This window comes from Sciurus vulgaris (genome assembly GCF_902686455.1).
Source record: "Sciurus vulgaris genome assembly, chromosome: 1".
Lineage (NCBI taxonomy): Eukaryota > Metazoa > Chordata > Mammalia > Rodentia > Sciuridae > Sciurus > Sciurus vulgaris.
The window spans coordinates 112,513,160-112,534,222 of NC_136461.1; the positions used below are offsets into that span (position 1 = coordinate 112,513,160).

General features: G+C 43.3%; 1 protein-coding gene and 1 pseudogene across 5 annotated transcripts; one reads left to right on the forward strand and one right to left on the reverse strand.

Moving 5' to 3' along the window:
• Nucleotides 1–3,794: 3,794 nt before the first annotated feature.
• LOC306656851 (S-adenosylmethionine decarboxylase proenzyme 1-like) lies at nt 3,795–5,812 on the reverse strand (annotated as a pseudogene). Its single transcript has one exon. The product of its transcript is annotated as an S-adenosylmethionine decarboxylase proenzyme 1-like (transcript).
• A 2,108-nt stretch (nt 5,813–7,920) lies between these two features.
• On the forward strand, nt 7,921–20,494 carry PSMD4 (proteasome 26S subunit ubiquitin receptor, non-ATPase 4). Of its 4 annotated transcripts, XM_079147707.1 has the most exons (11): nt 7,954–8,011; nt 13,349–13,427; nt 15,921–16,061; nt 17,096–17,210; nt 17,737–17,823; nt 18,060–18,128; nt 18,289–18,504; nt 18,891–19,008; nt 19,194–19,325; nt 19,408–19,475; nt 20,202–20,494. In XM_079147707.1, the coding sequence occupies exons 3-11, from the start codon at nt 15,940–15,942 to the stop codon at nt 20,370–20,372; spliced, it is 1,098 nt and encodes a 365-aa protein (XP_079003833.1). In that variant the 5' UTR covers nt 7,954–8,011; nt 13,349–13,427; nt 15,921–15,939; the 3' UTR covers nt 20,373–20,494. The 4 variants fall into 4 exon arrangements, with proteins under 4 accessions (XP_079003831.1, XP_079003832.1, XP_079003833.1 ...); XM_079147705.1 differs by lacking the exon at nt 13,349–13,427 and having other exon boundaries at nt 7,921–8,011; XM_079147706.1 differs by lacking the exon at nt 13,349–13,427 and having other exon boundaries at nt 7,921–8,011; nt 18,891–18,999.
• Nucleotides 20,495–21,063: the final 569 nt, after the last annotated feature.

A 21,063-nucleotide genomic window follows, 5' to 3' on the forward strand; every position in this document is an offset into this window, starting at 1 on the left:
ATCCCTGCCTTTTAGGAGACAGAGGGGCTGTAGCCTCCTGAGGAGGAGAAATAAGAACTTGCTCTCCTATTTGAAGAGCTTGAGCCAGGGGACCAGACAAGGGTCTAGGCAGGGAGGAATTGGTATAACGCCATAGGAATGCCCATATGTGGTTTAGGAGAGGAATGAATATATGGAGAAGGAGAAGGAAGAGGCATTATCCCAGGGGGAACGATGCGATGACCGTACCTCAGCTCAAAAGGGGAAATATTGGCAGACAATGGAGGTAGGAAAGTATCTCCCTGTTGGGAGGCAGTGGCACGTCCTGCCACAATGCTTTTCTCTCTACAGTGATGGCCTTATATCCAGGTAAAAGGCTGACTCCTAAATAACCCGAGATTGGGAAAGCTGTACCTTTGCTGGAGAAACCCTATACCCTCTGTTAGCCAGAAAATTTAGAAGCTTAATAGTGTCTCCTTGAGAGTCCTCGAGGGAGGGACCACATAGAAGAAGATTAGCAACATACTGTAAGAGATAGGAGGAAAAGAAAGAGACGAAAGATCATGAGACAGTGTTTGGCCAAAGAGGTGAGGGCTGTCCCAAAATCCCTGTGGAGAACTGTTCAGGTCAGCTGAGAAGAAACTTTGGAGGGTCAGTCCAGGTGAAAGTAAAGAGAGCCTGCTAGTCAGGATGAAGAGAGAGAATGAAAAAGGCGTCCTTCAAATCCAACACAGAAAATTATGTGGTGGAGGAGGGGATGGAAGAAAGCAAGGTGCAGGGATTGGGAACAATGGGGAAGATGGGGATAACTGCTGAGTTGATGATGCGGAGATCTTGCACCAAACGATAAGATCCATTAGGCTTTTTAACAGCCAGGATAGGAGTGTTATAAGGTGAGTTGGTGGGGTGCAGGAAGCCTTTCTGCCTTAAATCCTGGATGACTGGTTGAAGCCCTCTAAGAGGCTCCTTCGGGGAAGGGGGATATTGGGCCTGAGCTGAGTAGGATGTTGGATCCTTCAAGCGAATGAGTACAGGCGAGCATGTAGCTAAAGAGGGTGTGTGGGTGTACCAAACCTTGGTGTCAACAAGGGAGGGAGGAAGGAGATAGGATGACTCAGGTTGAGTTGTATGTTCCTGCAAGGTCATGAGAAGAGGAATACCAGAGAAGGCTTGGTGGAGGCACATGGTGGGTGAGAAAGAAATAGAGGCACCCAATTTGGTTAGGATGTCCCTTCCCAGGAGGGAAATGGGGCACAGAGGAATTATCAAAAAGGAATGAGTGGAGTGGATTTGTCCGATACGACAACTTATTGGAGGGGCTTGTAGGGGATGGTATGGTTTTCACTCTATCCTAATAATAGAGGATTTGGCAGGGGAAATAGGTCCCCAAAACTCCCCCAGCACCGAAAAGGTGGCTCCAGTGTCTATAAGGAAAGGGAACTGCCAGCCTTAAGGGTCACCTGGGGCTCCCGAACAGTGATGGTTGTGGGGTGTAAAAGTCCCAGGCCCCTTCAGTTATCCATTGCCAATCCCAGTAAGTCACTGGGGAAGGGGGTGAAGGTGACTTGGCACTTCTCCAAAGCACCAGGGCAATCCACTGCCCAATGTCCTGGTTGATGGCATTTTGGACAAGGACCTAGGGACTGTTGGAGCAGACTCATGCCCAGTGGCCCTTTGGTCCACACTTGAGGCATGGACCTGGAGGTCTTCTGGGAGCTAGGGTGTCCCTAGTAGTGGTTGGCTGGGCAGGTCTAGCTGGCTGAAAGGCTTTGGCTAGCATTAGGTATTTAAATTTTGGGTTTTTTTTCCTTCCCTTTGAATGCCCCCACTAGAACTTCTGAATGTGGGGTGAGGGGCCCCCAATCCAACCGCCTCAATTTAGCCTTTATGTACAGGTAACATAAAAATAAGTCATGAGTAACTATCGTCCCTCCAGAGTTTCAGGGTCCTGGTTACGATATTTGAGCATGGGGGCCTCTGTGAGGCGACTTAGAAAGGCAAATGAGTTTTCAGTCTTATCCTGTATTACTTCCTGTAGTTTATCATAGTTAATAGGTTTAATGGTGGCCTTACAGAGACCTGCAAGGATGCAAGTTTGGAACTCGACCCGCTGAAGGTGCCCGATCCCTGTGTTATAGTCCCATTGGGGCTCCCTATCTGGTACTGCTTCAGCCCCAGTGGATGGATCGGGGTCAATTTGTGAATCTCATCTACATAATTGTGCACCTATTTCCAGACTCTCCTGTGCTCCTAAGGGGTCAAGGTGTTGGACATGATCTGTGATGAAGTTTGCTTCTCTATCTGGGAAAGATAAAACATGTGCATGGGACTGCATGACGGAAGGACTAGGCAGGGGGATGGGGTGGTGGAAGCAGAAACAGCAGGACAAAGAAGATGGAAGAGCAGGGGTTGGAAAGGCCTCTGCCACAGGAGACCAATATGGGGGTGGTTCGTTAGCCAGGTCAAAGTCGGAGGAAGAGGAGGGATTAGGAGGGAGAGAAGAAGCCAAAAGGAGGTGTTCGGGTTTGCAGGAAAAGCAAAATTCAATTTCAGTGCACAAGAAAGAGAAAGCTTGAATGTAAAGAATTTCTTTCCACTATCCTGCTTGTTCACAGTTGTATAAGTCCCTCAAAACATTAGTATCCAAAGTGCCATCAATCGGCCACCTAGATTGATTATACAAAGGATACTGTGGCCAAATAGCATTATACAAGCAAAAAAGTTTGATGGCTCTAGGTCAGGGAACAGGTGAAGGGATTTAAGATTTTCTAGTAAATGTCCCAAGGGTGAGTCTGCCAGAATGGAAGACCTAGATCCCATGGTGAAGACTGAGGAAACAGCCAAGTCAGTGTCCAAGGCGTACTGAGGTTACAGACTATTGGTTGGAGACAAGAAGGCAGTACAGTGATGGGAGTCATCATGCCCGTCAATGTGTGCTGGGCAAAAGCTGAAAGAATTGAGGACCTGATGCCAGGATTTTTGAGAGGAGCCCCAACCCTGAGAGAGAATCTCCACCATAAAGATTGAGGACCCAACTGTCAGATAAGGTCAACTAAGGGGGCCAGCCGTAACTGTAAAGGTCAATGACTGGAGGAACCCCCACTCCTCAACCACCTCAAAGGTGACAGAAGATCAACAATCACGTCTCAGGTCAGCAGAGGAGTGTTCAAGTCAACCTGGGGGAAAACTAACCAATCTGAAGGCCAGTGATGCATGTGGAACCAGGCATACAGGCAGATGGAAAGTGAGACCAGCATCCGGGGGTCTGGGGAATCAGATGGGATTCCACCTGCCTAAATGGCAGTATAAGAGCCCATCTGAATCATGGCACTAATGAAAACACCCAGAAACCACTCCAGATGCCGGAACTCACCCAAGAAATTTTATTAGTAGACAAGCAGAGTGTCTGCCCTTAAGGATGAAAGAGAGTAAGTGTGAAAGAAAGAAAAGAGAGGAAATAGCAGGGAAATTATCCTTAAACAGTGAAAGCCTGCGGGCTAATTGGACCAATGACTAACAAGAGTTAACAATGTAAATTAAAAAACGGTGTTTGGGGAGGGGGCAGAATCAGGTGAGAAATGGCTACAGCCTTGCTCCTTGCGCCAGGGATTAAACCCAGGGGTGATTAACTACTGAACAGTATCGCCAGTTGTGGGGGTTCTCTCTGCCACATCCTGCATGGAGACGAAAAGGGTTAACTGCCAGAGGAGGATGTTGGTGATTTTTCTATCTATACCCAAAAAACTTATCTACTCAATCAACACACAAGAGCCAATACTCTTTTTATATGAGAGGGGGCATGCGGGTCTGGTCATACCAGGTCTACCCTCTTACAATAACAACTCGCCCAGCTGTCCTTTATTTGTAACATACAGGCAAAGGAGGAAAGGATGGGAGGAGCTTCTTCTGTGATGGACAGAATAAGGTGGAGTTAGGGAAGCCATTCTCTAGTGGGGAAATTCCAGAAGGAGGCAGGGAACCACTCCCACACAGCACCACATGCTTCCCAGCAGTTCCCAGAAGCCAGGACTCTGTGTCCCATGGCTCAACCTAGTCTGATTTTTCCTTTAGAGATATGAAAATTTTACTCCTATGTAAGTTGCAATAGTTACCTATAGTTCTTTTTGCGTATGTGTGAAAGAAAAATTTAATTGTTATTGCAAAAAAACATCTATATGAAGTAGAAACTGGTTTCAATAACATCAGTAGAGAATATGTTCTAGAAAGTGGAGGTAACTGGATGTAAAATTTTGGCAGCAATTTCATAAAATAGTCCCAGATGGTTAGGCTGAGGCCAACACCTAATGAGGATGAAAGCCTTGCCTGGGGGAATTTTGGACGATACCTGCAGAAATATTACACTGTGTTTAAACCAAATTGAATTGTGTTCACAAGTCTTTTAAAATTTCATATAGTAAAAAGTTTTTTTCTACACACACTTCAATTTCACAGCAAGAGTGGCATAGAATACCTAAACATAGAAGACAGCACTCATGCAAGATATCTAACTCTTTGATATAATAATGCATATACTTCAAAATGATTACTATCATTACATCTAGGGCTTTCTGCAACGACAAGGTAGTCATTATGGAAAGCATGGCCCCCAGTATCAATATCTATAAAGCAGTCACCACCTTCTATATGTGTTCTCTTTTTGCATTTTTTCATTTTCCTTAATCAACTCTGCTGTTGTTGCTGCCCTTTGGCAAAACTGGTAAAAACAAAATTGTGATCATCGAACATAGCACTCTGGCAATCAAGACGTTTAAAACCTTCAATCTTCTGGGGTGAAGAAAGCACTGTGCGACATTTAGAACTCTGATTAACAAACAAGGTGGTCACAAATTTTCCTAGCTTGAAGACTTCCACAACTTTCCTTATCAGGTCATCATAAGAGGTCTGTCTTAAGTTTGTTTCAAAGATAACATAAGAAAATTCTGGTTCTGGAGTAATGTGAATAGTCCAGTAAGTTCCATCCAATTTCATTCCATTCATTGACTACTCGCAAGGATTGAACAGTGTGGCGTCAATGACAGAACCTGGTATCAGGTCACAAATTCCACTCTCACAAGTGACATCCTTTGCAGTAACACCATCTTTCATGTAGAACTGGTTCATAACTGCTGGGTCAAGCTCACTCATCAAAATTTCCAGGGTTTGATCTGGCTGACTTATTACCTGACTCTTTGGGAAATCCAGAGTATACAAGTACCAACAGTCACAATTCATATGTCCCATACAATATGCTGCTCCATTTGGGAAAATTGCATTAAAAAATTCTATCTCTTCCTGGAAATTCCTCCGGTGTGGGTATCCTTGATGAGAAGGCTTCATGAAATTCTTACGAGAATAAAAGAATCTTTGAATTGAGTCAAACCCACTGTAATCCCTAGCAAGCTTCAACCAGGGAACCAGTGCTTCCAGCAAGAGGGTGGTACCACATGTCTTCAAAATGAAACGCCTCTTGGAGACAAACATGCTACTCTCACTGAGTACATAAGCTTCCTGCTTGTCAGTTTTTGTCACACTTATGATTGAACATTGCACATCCTTCAAAAGTACATCCCACTCAGATCTTGGGATAGTGCGAAGATCCCCAGACCCTTGTTTTGGGTCGGGTTGCTGCCAGGAGAATCAAACCTTCAGCAGCTTCTCAGTCTCTTCGAATAAATGTGCAGCTTCCATCACCGTGAGACTGCGAACAACCAACAACCACAGAAAATCAACTGAATTAAAACTCTTCTCCCGCCGCTGCGGATTGTTCCAGCTGTTACTAAAGATCAGGCTTCTTCTTTTTTTTTTCTCCCTATAATTTTATATTAATTTTTTTAAAAAAAGGATTAATAAAAATTTCCCGGCTTTGTGTGTGTGTAAGCGAAAGTTGAACGTGAGTCTGTTGAGAATAGAGGCAGATATAGTTCAGTCTCTTGTAGTCCGCTGCTTTCCCGTTACAGAGTAGAGCGAGTGCTAGCTAATGTCACCGGCCATACGATGTAAGAGGTTACCTATAATTCCCAGAACAAAGCTTCTCTCTCTTTTTTTTTTTTTTTTTTTTTTGCGCGATACTGGGGATCAAACCCAGGGCTTTGTGCTTGCAAGGCAAGCACTCTACCACCTGAGCTATCTCCCCAGCCCGAACAAAGCATTTTTGAATGAATGTTATTTAATTTGGGTAGTGGGGATTGAGGGCAGGCACACTTTACCACTGAGCTATATCCTTAATCCCCTTTTTATTTTTTATTTTGAGACAGTGTCTTCCTAAGTAGCGTAGGCTGGCTTTGACCATGGACATCTTCCTACCTCAGCCTCTGGAGTTATGGTTATAGGCATGCGCCACCATACCAGATTTTGAATATTATTATTAACCCAAATTGTTTACTAGTTTGTCTCCCATTCTTTGAAAGATTAACTTATTGCTTAGTCAAACCTTTTCTGAACTCCTGCTGTGTGTCAGGCTTACTAATGGGCTCAAGGACTAATGATTTAGAAACCTTTACTGCCCTTAGTTAAATGGGGAAAATAGATACATAAATAAATTCAACTCAGAGATATAAGGGATTATAATAGAAAGCTGAACAAAGTGCTATAGGGACCAGAGGGAGCTGAAATATTGATACCGGTCTTGCGCCATTTGTGTGGGGGGAGGGCGGGGGGGGATGGATACCAGGGATTGAACTCAGGGCACTCTGACCACTGAGCTACATCCCCAGCCCTATTTTTTTTTTTTTTTTTTTTTTTTTTTTTGTGGTGCTGGGGATTGAAGATTGAAGGATTGAAGCCTGGGCCTTGTGCACGTGAGGCAAGCACTTTACCAAGTGAGTTATATCCCCAGCCCCTGTATTTTATTTAGAGACAGGGTCTACATTGAGTTGCTTAGCACCTTGCTTTTCCTGACGCTGGCTTTTGAACCCACGGTCCTCCTGTCTCAGCCTCCCAAGCTGCTGGGATTACAGGTGTGAGCTACCGTGCCCAGCTGGAGATGCCTGCCACACTTTAAAAATGACAATGCTTGGGCTAGGGATGTGATTCAGTGGTAGAGCACTTGCCTAGCATGTGTGAGGTTTGATCCTCAGCACCACATAAAAATAAATCAATAAAATAGAGGTATTGTGTCCATCTACAACTAAAAGAAAATATTTAAAAAATGACAGTGTTGCTGGGTGTGGAGGCAAACACCTGTGATTTCAGTGACTTGGAGACTGGAGGCAGGAGGATCACAAATTCCAGACCAGTCAGGGCAATTTAGTGAGCCTCTGTCTCAATTAAAAAAAAAAAAAAAAAAAAAATGGTGGGGAGGCTAGGGGTGTAGTTCAGTGGTAGAATGGCCCCGGATTCAACTCCCAATATGAATGAATTAATTAATTAAAAAAATAAGAAAGACATTGCTGCGCCCGTGCGGTGATGTAATCTCATAATCCCAGGTAGTCCGGTAGATTGAGTGTAGGAGGATGCAAAGTTCAAGGCCAGCCTGGGCAATTTAGCAAGACCCTGTCTCAAAACAAAATTAAGAAAAAGTAAAAAGGTGGGTGGTGGGTGGTTGGGAGTGTTATTCACTAGTGGAGAAAGCACTTTCCTAGCATGCCCAGTTCGATCTTCAGTACGGGGGGTGGGGGGGGGGAATATATATATATATATATATATATATATATATATATATATATATATATATATAATGCTGGAACTGACATTATCACAACACATTCGAATGTTCCTCCATAGTTTCTCTGAGATCCGGCCAGTGGGGAAACCCACCTGAGAACTAGAATAGCAGGGAAGGTGTTGGTGAGGCTCTTACATTACCTTGGTAACCCTCTACACCAATCCACCCCCAGATGTCGCTCTTATTTAGCGGCGCCTACAACTCCCAGAACGCAACGTGGTGGATGGAGGCGGGACCGGCGTGCGGCGTCGAGGTGTGTGATTGGTGATTACCGGAGGGCCAATTGGAGGAGCTGTTGTTAGGCAGTCTCGGAGAACCGGTCAGGAGGGAGGAAGGTGGCAAGATGGTGTTGGAGAGTACTATGGTTTGGTGAGGAACTACCTTGGGGCTCGTGGGGGCGTGACTGGGTCGGCGGTGCGTAGCGCCCAGGCCGGCTGGGCCCCGGGGTGAGGCCGAGGGGCTGTTGGTCGAGACGCGGCCTTGGGGTCCACAGAGGAGGAGCCGAGGCGACTCCCTGAGTCATCCTGGGGCCCTAGAGAGGCAGACCGGGTATTCCCTCTAGCTCCGAGCCGGTGATCCTTGCTGTTTTGCTTTATTTCAGCATCATCTGCTCCATACCAGCCCCAGAACTATCTTAGGCTGCTTCTCCAACTTTGCCCTCCTCTCCTTAAAATAATGGATATTAGGAAGAAAGATGATGATGGTAAAAGATATTGCTGATTATTATTAGATGTCCCATTCCTTGGCCTCTAACTCCACTTCCTTTCCCTGTTTCGTCTTTAAAGTCATCACTTGCAGATTGTTTTCTTCGTGGCAGGAATATTGCTTCTTTCATTTAAACCTCACAGCAGCATTTCAAAGTAAATATTCCTCCACATTTCAGATGAGGCTCAGCGATTCGAAGTAAGTTGTCCAAAGTTACACAGCTAGTTAAGCTACTTAAAAAACCACAAAGGTGTTTTGTTGTTGTTATTGTTGTTGTTTGTATGTTTTTTTTAATCCAGTGAGACTCTTCATCAGTCTCAGATTTGGACCGAAGCAGATTAGAAACTGAGAACAAACTTGCAGGGTTTCGAGTTCCTTTTAGGGCTGGGGATGAAGTTCAGTGGCAGAGTTCTTGCCTAGCATGTGTGAAGCCCTGGATTTGATCCCCAGCACCACAAAAACAAAAAAGTTCCTTCCAAATGTGAACATAGAGTATAGTGCAGAATAGTTACACAAACGTACACAGGTCTCCAGTTAGAAGGAACAGACACCTAAGAGATTTCTCCTTTTTCTCTCTTCCGTGAAAAATTGTACTGCTAGATAAATACAACATACCCAGTTAAATACGAATTTCAAGCTCGGCACAATCTTGTAATCCTAGCAACTCAGGAGGCTGAAGCAGGAAGATCAAAAGTTCGAGATAAGCCTCAGCAACTTAGCTAGACTCTTTCTCAAAATAAATTTAAAAGCTGGAGCTGTAGCTCAGTAGTAGAGTATCTTTGGGTTCAATTTCCATACCACTCCCCAGCTGAATTTCAGATAAACAGTACATAAAAATAAAAGATGGCTATTGCCGGGAGTGGTGGCGCAAGCCTGTAATCCCACTGGCTCAGGAGACTGAGGCAAGAGAATTGGGAGTCAAAGCCAGCCCCAGCACCTTAGGGAGGTCCTAAGTAACTTAGCAAGACCCTGTCTCAAAATAAATAAAAAGGACTGGGGATGTGGCTCAGTGGTTAAATGTCCCTGGGTTCAGTCCCTGGTACTGAAAACAAACAAACAAAAAGAACAATGATGTGTATAAGTGTGTCCCAGATATTGCACTAAAAAGTTTCTTATTTATCCAAAATTTAAATTTAACTGGGAATCCTATGTGATTTGCTAAGTCTGGCAACAATTGGGACAGAGTGCATATCTGATAGAAAATCTTCATTTTTTGGTATTTGCCAGTTGCATGTTCTTGAGGTTAGTAAGTCTGTCTATAAACTGGGAATTATAATAACTTCTGTCTTATAGCACAGGTATTTTAAAAATATATATATATATATATGGTGTTCTGCAGATTATAAAGTGTTGTGCTTTCATTAGTAGCCATGACACCTGGGGAGTCCTTAAGAAAAAATTTAGGAGATTTGAAGGGACTTTAACAAATATTGAGAATGACAGGTGATTACAGGTAGGGGAAAGGGCATATACAAAGCTGCTGAAGTGTAAATGCCCAGCATATGAGGAAGTGGGAAATAGAATGATGTGATATAGGACTTGTTAGTTTAAGACAACTGGTTGTGTTTGTTTTTGTGTTTGTTTTCCTTCTTTTTGGTACCGGGAATGTAACCCAGGGACATTTTACCACTGAGCTACATCCCCAGCCCTTTACTTTTTTTTTATTTTTGAGATGGGTTTCATTAAGTTCCTTAGGGCCTCACTAAATTGCTGAGGATGGACACAAACTTACAGTTCTTCTGTCTCAGCTTCCTGAGTTGCTGTGATTACAAGCTTGCACTGCACCTGTTCTTCTTTTTCTTTTTCTTTCTTTCTTTTCTTTTTTTTTTTTTTTAAGGTAGATGGGATTAAGTAGAATATCATGAATGTCAAGCTGAAGAGATTTTTTATTTATTTAGAGACAGGGTCTCAGTCAGTTGCTTAGCGCCTCACTTTTGCTGAGGCTGGCTTTGAACTCACGATTCTCCTGCCTCAGCCTGCCGAGCTGCTGAGATTATAGGTGTGCACCACAGCACCTGGCTGAATTGAGGAGATTGAACTTTGTCTTCAGGACTGTCCATTGAGGACTGTCAAGAAAGTTCTGAGGCAGGGATGTAGCTCCTTAAAGAAGCATCTGCCTTGCATTCGCAAAACCCTGGTTCAATCTCCAGTTCCAAAAAAAGAAAGTTCTGAGGCTGGGGTTGGGGTTTTAGCTCAGTGGTAGATTGTTTGCCTAGCATGGGTGAGGCACTGCATTCGATCCTCAGCACCACATTAAAAAATAAATAAATAAGTAAGTAAAGATTACATTTATAAAAAAAGTTCTGAGGGTCATGGGAGCAGCTGTGTGAAATGGCATTTAAGAATATTCTGGGGACTTGGGATACAGCTCAGTTGGTAGAGTGCTTGCCTCACAAGCAAAAGATCCTGGGTTCAATCCCCAGCACTGCATTAAAAAAAAAAAAAAAGAATATTATTCTGAGCTGGGTGTGGTGTCACATGCCTGCAGTCCCAACAAATTGGGAGGCAGAGGCAAGAGGATTGCAGATTTGAGACCAGCCTCAGCAACATAGTGAGGCCCTAAAGACTTAGTGAGATCTTGTCTCAAAACATAAAAAAGAGGCTCAGTGGTTAAGCAACCCTGTGTTCAATCCCTAATCCCTCCTACCAAAAAAAAAAAAAAAAAAAGGGACTGTTGTTTTGGCTGTAAGTCCAGCAACAATGGAAGTTGAGGCAAGAGGATCAAAAGTTTGAGGCTAGCAGAGGCAATCTAGTAAGATCTATCTCAAAAAATAAAAAGGGCTAGGATGGCTGGGCACAGTGGTGCACACCTGTAATCCCAGCAGCTTGGGAGCCTGAGGCAGGAGGATCAGGAGTTCAGTGAGCCTCAGCAACTTAGCAAGATGCTGTCTCAAAAAAAAAAAAAAAAATTATATATATATATATATATATATATATATATCACACACAACATATATATAAATACGTATATGTATGGGGCCGGGGATGTGGCTCAGTGGTTAAGTGCTCCTGGGTTCAATACCTGGTATCAAAAAAAAAAAAATAGGGGGCTGGGGAGATAGCTCAGCTGGTAGAGTGCTTGCCTCACAAGCACAAGGCCCTGAGTTCGATCCCCAGTACCGAAAAAAAAAAAAAAAAAAAAAAAAAAAAGATAGGACTAGGGATATAACTCAGGGGTAGAGTATGCCTGGGTTCAACCTGCAGTACTATTTATATACATATATATATCTCCAGATTCATGTGTAAGAGGAAAGATTAGGATCAGAGACATAATGGTGGTGAATTGTAATACTCCAGGCATGGAATAATGATGATGGCCAAATTGTTTGGAGAATCCTATTAAAAAATGTAGATGGCCGGCACGGTGGTGCATGCCTGTAATCCCAGCAGCTTGGGAGGCTGAGATAAGAGGATTGTGAGTTCAAAGCCAGCTTCAGCAAAAGTGAGGTGCTAAGCAACTGAGTGAGACCCTGTCTCTAAATAAAATATAAAATAGGACTGTGGAGGGGGAAGGCTGGGGATATAGCTCAGTTGGTAGAGTGCTTGCCTCGCATGCACAAGGCCCTTGGTTCAATCCCCAGCACCACCAAAAAAAAAAAATGTATATATATATAGGACTAGGGGTGTGGCTCAGTGGTGGAGTGCCCGATTTCAATCCCTGGTACCTACATAAACAAATGAACAAATAAATAAATAAAAAGGACTAGGAGGGATGTGACTCAGAGCTTAAACACTGCTGGGTTCAATCCCTGGCACCAAAAAAAAAAAAAGGTAGATGAAACTGGGCATGGTGGGTAGCAGCACACACCTATAATCCCAGCAATTTGGGAGGCTGAGTCAGGAGGATGACAGGAGACCAACCTGCAACTTAACATTGTCTCAGAATTTTAAAAAACACATGTATTCCATTCATATCAAGTTTAAGATTGAGAAGACTAAACAATATTTTTTAGCAATGCATACATAGGTGGTGAAGCATCTGTTTTTTGCCTCCACCAGCCTTCCACCCTACTGGTGCTGATTCATGGCAAAGTATGAAAACTACTGCATTGTTCTCCACAGCCAGTTCTCCCTGTTTCTCTCCTTTCTTACTCTGCCACCATTTTCCCCTCACCCTTATCCACCTGCTAGTCTTGTCCACAATCCTTAATCTTAGTATCTGTTGCATCTGGACTATGCTCAAGGCCTGCATTGTGTTTTATGTTGGGACTTGGTACTTTATATTAGAGTTTGAGAGGCTGTTACTTCCCTGTTGGGAGAATAATCAGAAATAATGTATCATGGAAAATGTAAGAAATGGTCAGTAGAGTCAGCTTTTGACCTTCTTTACATAGTTTGTTTAGAGGTACGTATTGGTTCCCACTCTGGATCAGTCTTTGTTTTATGCTTGCTAGGTAGGCGTCAGGCACTTTGCTAAGTACTTTCTTTATATTTAACCTGAACGGCAATCCCACAGGGTCAGTTACAATAAAACCCATTTTACAACCTCAGAGAAATATGCAACTTTCTTAGGATCATAATTCTGTGATCCTAAGAAATAGAGTGGGAATTTGAACCTGAGCCTGAACACTATCCTACATTCCCTTCTTTGCTTATTTTCCATTGCTTCTTAATTATCTCTTTACCATTTTTGCTTTGTGTTTATTATTAGACAGAAAATTCTAAAGAAAAAAATTGCCCCCAAACCAGTATTTTTCTTGCCAGTAGAAATGAGGTATCTCATCTAGGGCACTGCTTCCTCCCATTAGCACAAAATCATTCTCTGTTAGAGCTCTCTTTCAGGGACCTATGGGGTCATCAAGAATTAATAATCTACAGGGACTTATGTAACCACCTCATTTACCTGCTTTTGGTCTCTGGAAAACAGAACTTGTATTTTGTATTATCTGGATTCTTTTCTCTTTTTTAAAACTTACTATTTTTATTTTGCAGTATTGGAGATGAACCCAGATGCACTTTATCACTGAGCTACATTCCCAGCCCTTTTTTATTTTGAGACAGGGTCTTGCTGAGTTGCCAAGGTTGGCTTCGAATTTGCTATATCCTTCTGCCTCAGCCACTTGAGTAGCTAGTATTACAGGTGAGCACAATCATACCAGGCTAGATTCTTTTGGATTGTCAAAATTCATAGGGATAGAAGTGTTGAGATCCAAAATCAAGGAAACCTCATTTTTGCCATTCAGTCCAGCTTCCAAAACTATTCAACATTTAACCACAATCATTGCATTATGCCTAGTATATGCTCTTTTGTAAGTATCTAAAAAAGTATTTTTTTATGGTAACACTTTTTTTTTTTTTTTCAGTGCTGGGGATCGAACCCAGGGCCTTGTGCTTGCAAGGCAAGCACTCTACCGACTGAGTTATATCCCCAGCCCTCGTAACACCTTTTTAATAGGTCAGAGTAACTGTACAGTTTATTATATTCTTCCTGAGAAAAATTTATATTTATTCCCCAAAAAATTAAAGGGAGGGTTATGTTCTTCAAAATGATCTAGGAGAGTGATGGTATAAAAACTGGACATCTAGACAACCAAACTTCTGTGTTCTGCTTAAGTCTCTCTGGGGGAGACCAACACAATGAAGGGTCAGTCAGTTTCAGTGGCTGTGAGAGTCAACACGACTTCAGTCTTTCTTCATAAATTACATAAAAATGGAAAATGGGTAGTTTTGGAACTTATCACTGAGATTTGGAGTTGCTCGTAGAAAACATCTCCTTCTAAGAGAAATTGCACTGCTACAGATAATTGACACATTATCCTGGTTAGAAGACAGGAGTCTTAGCTGTGCTCTACAGCTAGCTCTCAGTTTTGATATCCATGTGATAGTAAAAGGCAGGAGAGCTATGAGTGGTGGCACACACACACCTGTAATTCAGCAGCTTGGAAGGCTGAGACAGAAAGATCGAAAGTTCAAGGCCAGCCTCAGTAGTTTAGCAAGGCCCTAAACAACTTAGTTTAAAAAGGGTCAGCTGGACTGAGTTGTGACTCAGTGGTAGAGTGCCTGCCTAGCACAAGTAAGGCACTGGGTTTAATCCTCAGCACCAAATAGATAAATAAATAAAATGAAAGTTATTAGGGGAAAACAAAGGGCTGTGGATGTAGCTCACTGGTGAATTACCCCCTGGGTTAAATCCCTAGTACAGGAAAAAAAAAAAAAAAAAAAAAAAAGAGAGAGAGAGAGACAGGAGAGATAGAAGGATGCTAGTTTTTTTCTGAAAAAACTCAAATTTTCAAAATAGAGTTTTTATATTCTTTCTTTGTAGATGGGATTAGCATGTTGCAAAAAAGAGTTTTATACCAAAAATCCCAGTCTGGATAAGAATCCTTAGCTTTTTAGGTCTCCTGGGATTCTTCATCACACTCTTCTTTGAATATGTAGTGAAGTTAGGTCAGGAATGAACATAGTCCCCAGGCCATCTCCATTAAAACACGTGGGATTGTGACTCAGTGGTAGAGCGCTTACCTAGCATGTGTGAGGCACTGGGTTTGATCCTCAGCATCGCATATAAATGAATAACATAAAGGTCCATTGACAACTAAAAAAAAATACTTAAAAAATCGAAAACTACCCTACTGTAAACACAGATTGCTCTTCATGTTTTTTGTGGGGAGAGGGTGGGGGCTACTGGGGATTGAACCAGAGGCACTCAACCACTGAGCCACATCCCCAGCCTTCTTTATATTTTATTTAGAGACAGAGTCTCACTGAGTTGCTTAGGGCCTTGCTTTTTGCTGAGGCTGGCTTTGAACTCTCAATCCTCCTGCCCTAGCCTCCCCAGCCACTGGGATTACAGGCATGCACCACTGCACGTGACTCTTAGAAGCTTCTTAATGAACAAATCTCAGTCTTGAAAAATAACACATTTTGAACCCAAGACTTTTCTGAATATCATGATTTAAAAAAAAAAAAAAAAAAAATCAGCAAAAATGAACCCAAGTCAAGATGTGATTAAACTTATGTGAAGGAGGTTTTCAACCAGCTGTCATTCAACTGGAGCTGTATGTGCTGGTGACCAAGGACAAGGGTTAGTTCCTGGCTGCTGGTGGAAGGCTAGATTAAAAGTTTTATTTCCTGTATTTGAATATACTCTTTATGGGAGATTTAAAAATATCATCTGTTACAGCTTAATAACAACTGGTACATAAGGAGATTGCAGTCTTTGATGCTCTTCAGAATTGTGGAAAGTTAAAAAAATTTTCCTCCTCTGGTTATTCTGCATCAGTAAGTCCATGATAAGACTTGGTCATATACACACACTGTATTAAAAAAAATTACCAGGGCTGGGGTTGTGGCTCAGTGGTAGAGTGCTTGCCTAGCACATGTGAGGCACTAGGTTCGATCCTCAGCACCACATAAAAATGAATAAATAAAATATTGTGTCCATCTACAACTAAAAATACTTAAATAAAAGAAAAAATTACAGGTAATTCTGTGTTCCACCAAGGCTGAGGTCCACTGCCATAACATAGTGTACCTCACATGAAAGGTGCTAATGGGAGCCTCAGAACTGAAGAGAATGTTTCAGAGAGATCCTAAAATACTTCTCTCTTTTCCTTCACCTCTTATCTGACAGTGTGGACAACAGTGAGTACATGCGGAATGGAGACTTCTTACCCACTCGGCTACAGGCCCAACAGGATGCTGTCAACATAGTATGTCACTCAAAGACTCGAAGTAACCCTGAGAACAACGTGGGCCTCATCACACTGGCCAAGTATGTGAGACAGAGGAGGAGGGACTTGGTAGGTGGGTGGTTTTTCTTCCCATGTTACGTGTTGCATGTAGTATCTGAGATGACTGCCCTTTCATGGTTTCCCTGAGACTGCTTTTGCCCATTACCTTCTTAGACTGTGTTCTTCACTACTTAATATAAATGCCAAGTAATAAATCCTTTTTAATATTTAAATGATTTGATATAGTTACAAAAATCTCCTGGAATGAAATTTTGCAATATATTTTATTTTATTATTATTTCTTTTTTGTTATTTGTGTTTGAGAATTGAGGATTGAACCTAGGGCCTTGAGCATGCTAGGCAAGTGTTCTAATGCTGAGCTACAACCCAAGCCCTCATAGTATATTTTAAAGTCAGGTCTCGGGGTGTAGCTTAGTGGTAGAGCATTTGCTTAGCATGTGTGAGGCCCTGGGTTCAATCCTCAGCACTTCAAAAAAGAGGGGGATAAAAAAGTAAAATCCATTGGGGCTGGGGATATAGCTCAGTTGGTTCAGTGCTTGCCTTGCAAGCACAAGGCCCTGGGTTCAAATCCCCAGTACTGCCCAAAAAAAAAAAAAAAAAAAAAAAAAGTAAAATCCACAAAAAATGATTTTTGGACCAGAGCTGAGTATATATCACACATCCTGTTACCCCAGTGGTGCTTTGTTTCAGGAACTGATAATTGTCAAATGAGTTACCTTCCACTTCAATATACGTGCTCTTAGCTGAAAAATGGGTCTAGAAATGGAGAGGGTGGGAAGACACAAAGTAGCATGAAATTTTTGTGGAAGATTCTCAGGACCCTGAGAGCAAAATAGGATGAGAAGTTAGAGTAAAACATTGAGAGGCAAAGGGCAGACTTCTTACAAACCAATCCTTATAATTTCTGTGCTTGGTTTCTAATAAATATTAGTTTGATTCAGAAGAATGAAGATATTATTATCAATAACTTTAAAGAAAAAGTTATGAGTCAGACACAAGTTAGGAGGTCCTTGTGCTTACCTGAACTCACTAAAATGCTCTTCCCCATATCCAGTGACTGTGAAGTGCTGACCACACTAACCCCTGACACTGGCCGCATCCTCTCCAAGCTCCATACCGTTCAACCCAAGGGCAAGATCACCTTCTGCACTGGCATTCGTGTAGCCCATGTGAGTCCTGCTGGGTCCCTTTGGTTTTCCCTTCCTGTTTGGGGTTTTCCCTCCCTGCCTGGGGTTTGCTTTCAGTATCACTCATTTTTCCTCTGGAATCTTTTAATTTTTAGTTGTAGATGGACCCAGTACCTTTATTTTTAAATTTATTTTTATGTGATGTTGAGGACCAAACCCAGTGCCTTGCAGGTGCTCTACCACTAAGCTGCAACCCCAGCCCTCTTCTGGAATCTAGAACTAGAGCCAAAGTAAGGGGAGACAGGGGAACTACAGAAAAGATATAGTGGGATGAATCATATGATCTGTGAGCATTATGAAGGGAATAATCCCTAGACTTGAGAATTCATTTCCCCTCCTTTTTAGCCACAGAAAGGCACAGCAAGAAGGGAGAGGTTAGATCTTGTGCGAGCACAATGGTAGATATGAAGTACATAGGAACTATGAGGAAGAAAAGGAATAGAGTGATGGAGGGAAGAGCTAGGTAATTCTGTTGGTTGACCCTAAGGACTTTCTCTTCCTTTACTAGCTGGCTCTGAAGCACCGACAGGGCAAGAATCACAAGATGCGCATCATTGCTTTTGTGGGAAGCCCCGTAGAAGACAATGAGAAGGACGTAAGTCCAAGAGATAGTGCATTTGGGGCAGTCCATGTTTGGAAATGAGGTCTTTTTAGCACTTAGGAGATCCCTCCAGAGGCATTGAGCTCATCACATGGGGGAAAGGTGGATATGCAGAATTCTGTTTCTGTTGGGGGACCTTGGAGAAGTCAGTGGATTTCTGTGTACTTCTATGAAGCAAGTCTTCCTCTCTCAAGGAATTGATTTCTTGATTTTTCTTCCTTTCTTCATAGCTGGTTAAACTGGCTAAGCGCCTCAAGAAAGAAAAAGTAAATGTTGACATTATCAATTTTGGGGAAGAGGTAAGCTGGAACTGGGGGACATTGACTTGATTTAGTTATGTTCAGGCCAAACCTTACCCAGAGAAGGGACCAGAATGGGAAAGGAGCTACAGACAAGAGCTAAGGTGACAGAGGGGGAAGGAGCAAGGTATGAAGGAGAGTGTCATGTGTTCTCCTACAGGAGGTGAACACAGAAAAGCTGACGGCCTTTGTAAACACACTGAATGGCAAAGATGGAACTGGTTCTCATCTGGTGACTGTGCCTCCTGGGCCCAGCTTGGCTGATGCTCTCATCAGTTCTCCAATTCTGGCTGGTGAAGGTGGTGCCATGCTGGGTCTTGGTGCTAGTGACTTTGAATTTGGAGTGGATCCCAGTGCTGATCCTGAGCTGGCCCTGGTGAGTAAATGTTGACCCAAAGTAGAGCCCAGGGTTTTTTTTTCCTTTATTCTCCTTTACTGATCTGTATCATGGGGCTGGGCAGTCCTCAATCCTATAATCCTTGTTTTCCAAAACCCCCTATTTATTCTCTTCCCCATATTTCTGTTTGATCTGTAGAGATACCAATGTCAGACTCCCATCTTGTTCATTTCTCCTGATTAAACCCCATGCTTTGCCCAAGTCCTTCCTTTTTCCCCATACCACTTCTTACTCCTCCAGATCCTTCCCTTATGATAAACCGGAAGCTGATCTCTAGGCTCCTTTCCTACATCCTCAACTGACTTCCTCAGCTCCTGGTTAAAATGAGACTGCGGGACATCTGATCTTGCCTTTCCCTTTGCCAGGCTCTTCGTGTTTCTATGGAAGAGCAGCGGCAAAGGCAGGAGGAGGAGGCACGGCGGGCAGCGGCAGCCTCTGCAGCTGAGGCTGGGATTGCTACAGCTGGGACTGAAGGTGAAAGAGGTGGAATCTGAAGTCCTGGGACTTGCAGGGTGATAAACATTGAAAACTAGAGATATTGAAAATGCAGGGCGGGTATCTGGAAGAAAAGGAATCTGTGAAAGGGATGGGCTGGAAAGAATGACTGGAGGTGAGTCTGTGTGGAATGTGTCATCAGTTCTACCCCATCTTTTTCTTCCTTTTCCCAGACTCAGATGATGCCCTGCTGAAGATGACCATCAGCCAGCAGGAGTTTGGCCGCACAGGGCTCCCTGATCTAAGTAGTATGACTGAGGAAGAGCAGATTGCGTATGCCATGCAGATGTCCCTACAGGGAGCAGGTAAGCCAGGGCAGGGTGGTAGTGCATGGGCAGTGCGTGGGATGAGGAAGTGAAACTGAGCAGACTGCCTTCCTTTTCTCAGAGTTTGGCCAGGCAGAATCAGCCGACCTCGATGCCAGCTCAGCCATGGACACATCTGAACCGACCAAGGTGAGGGCCAGCAATAGCCCCCCACCCCCATCAGGAATAAATTCCCCGTGCAGTCAGATCTTCAACTTTCTGGGCCTGAGGCCATTCCTCCCTCTGGGTTCCATAAATGAACTCTTTGAGAAGCAGAAGGAAACAACACATGCATATGCATTTCTTGTTTGTAAACCTTGCTTAAGGCAACAGAATGCTATTGGTCCAAGTTGAAAAAATGTCCCACTGTTCTCAAATTCTTCATTGCTGGTAGGAGAATTTTAACTCTATCCTATGGAATCCCAGTTCTATAGGATATCATCCCCACAGGAGAGTGAAAAGAGTGGGTTCTGGGCATCTGATAACAGGAAACCTGCATGTGATGGCTGTTTTTACCTCCTGAGTACAATTAGCAAAGTTCTCAGTCTTCTCCTCTATTTGGTCAGTAATAAGTTTGCATTCGTACAATCTGGGGAAGGACTGGTGAGATGGCTCTCTTTACCTAGCCTAGCATGCAGGAGGCTGTGGGTTCCACCTGCATACCACAAGGGTGGGGCAGATATGGCAGATTATGTAACATCTCTGGGCATTGTATCTTGCTGAATCTCCTTCCTTCCCTTGGCTTAGAAGTACCCCTTAGCCCCCGCCCCTGGTCAAGAGAAGAGCATGGCTGAAGCAGCAGTGTGCCCCTGTCCCTTACACCTGCTTGCTCCCTGCCAGCCCGTACACTGCATGAGCTGACACTGCCTTTTTCAGGAGGAAGATGATTATGACGTGATGCAGGACCCTGAGTTTCTTCAGAGTGTCCTAGAGAACCTTCCGGGTGTGGATCCTAATAATGAAGCCATTAGAAATGCCATGGGCTCTCTGGCCTCCCAGGCCACCAAGGATGGCAAGAAGGACAAGAAGGAGGAAGATAAGAAGTGAGACTGGAAGGAAAAGGTGGCAGAGCCTGCCCAGGGAACTGCAGGGTGGGGTGGGATATAGGGTTAGATATGTTATCTGTAACCAATACAACCTAAATAAAACTTGGCAAATTTTTTTCCTTTTTTGCTTCAAATAGTGAGTAGCTTAGCATTTGGGAAAGTAAGAGCTGAGGGGAAGGAGCACGTGGCCTGAAGGACTTCTTCCCTTTTGAGCTCTCTGTATCTTACTTCCTATCCTCACATCTTCCTCCAGTCTCTTCCATGATAGTCACTTTTGCTGGTTCTAATGTCCTGGTGCTATTTTGCTTTGTCATTAAGAGAAATTTGCTGAGAGCCCACTTTTATGTTAGGCATAAAGTCCAGAGAGGTGAACAGAAAACTGTACTGGCACTGAGGGCTCAGAATCTACAAAGAGTCATTATGAGAAGGATAAACAAAGCATTGTGGGATTGTAAAGAGAAAGCCGAACTGTGGCTTTTGGGCAGGGTCCTGAAGGAAACATTGAGCCCTCTAAACAGGTGAAAAGTTTATCAGCAGATAAAGAAGAGATAGGGATGTTTCCCCTCTACAGGAGCAGTATGTGCTGATAGCATGTGGAGGCATAGTTGAGGAATTGAGGAGCTCAGAAACTGGTTGGCAATTGGACCAAGGCCTCAAGGAATCTTTTTTTTTTTTTTTTTTTTTAATGGGGT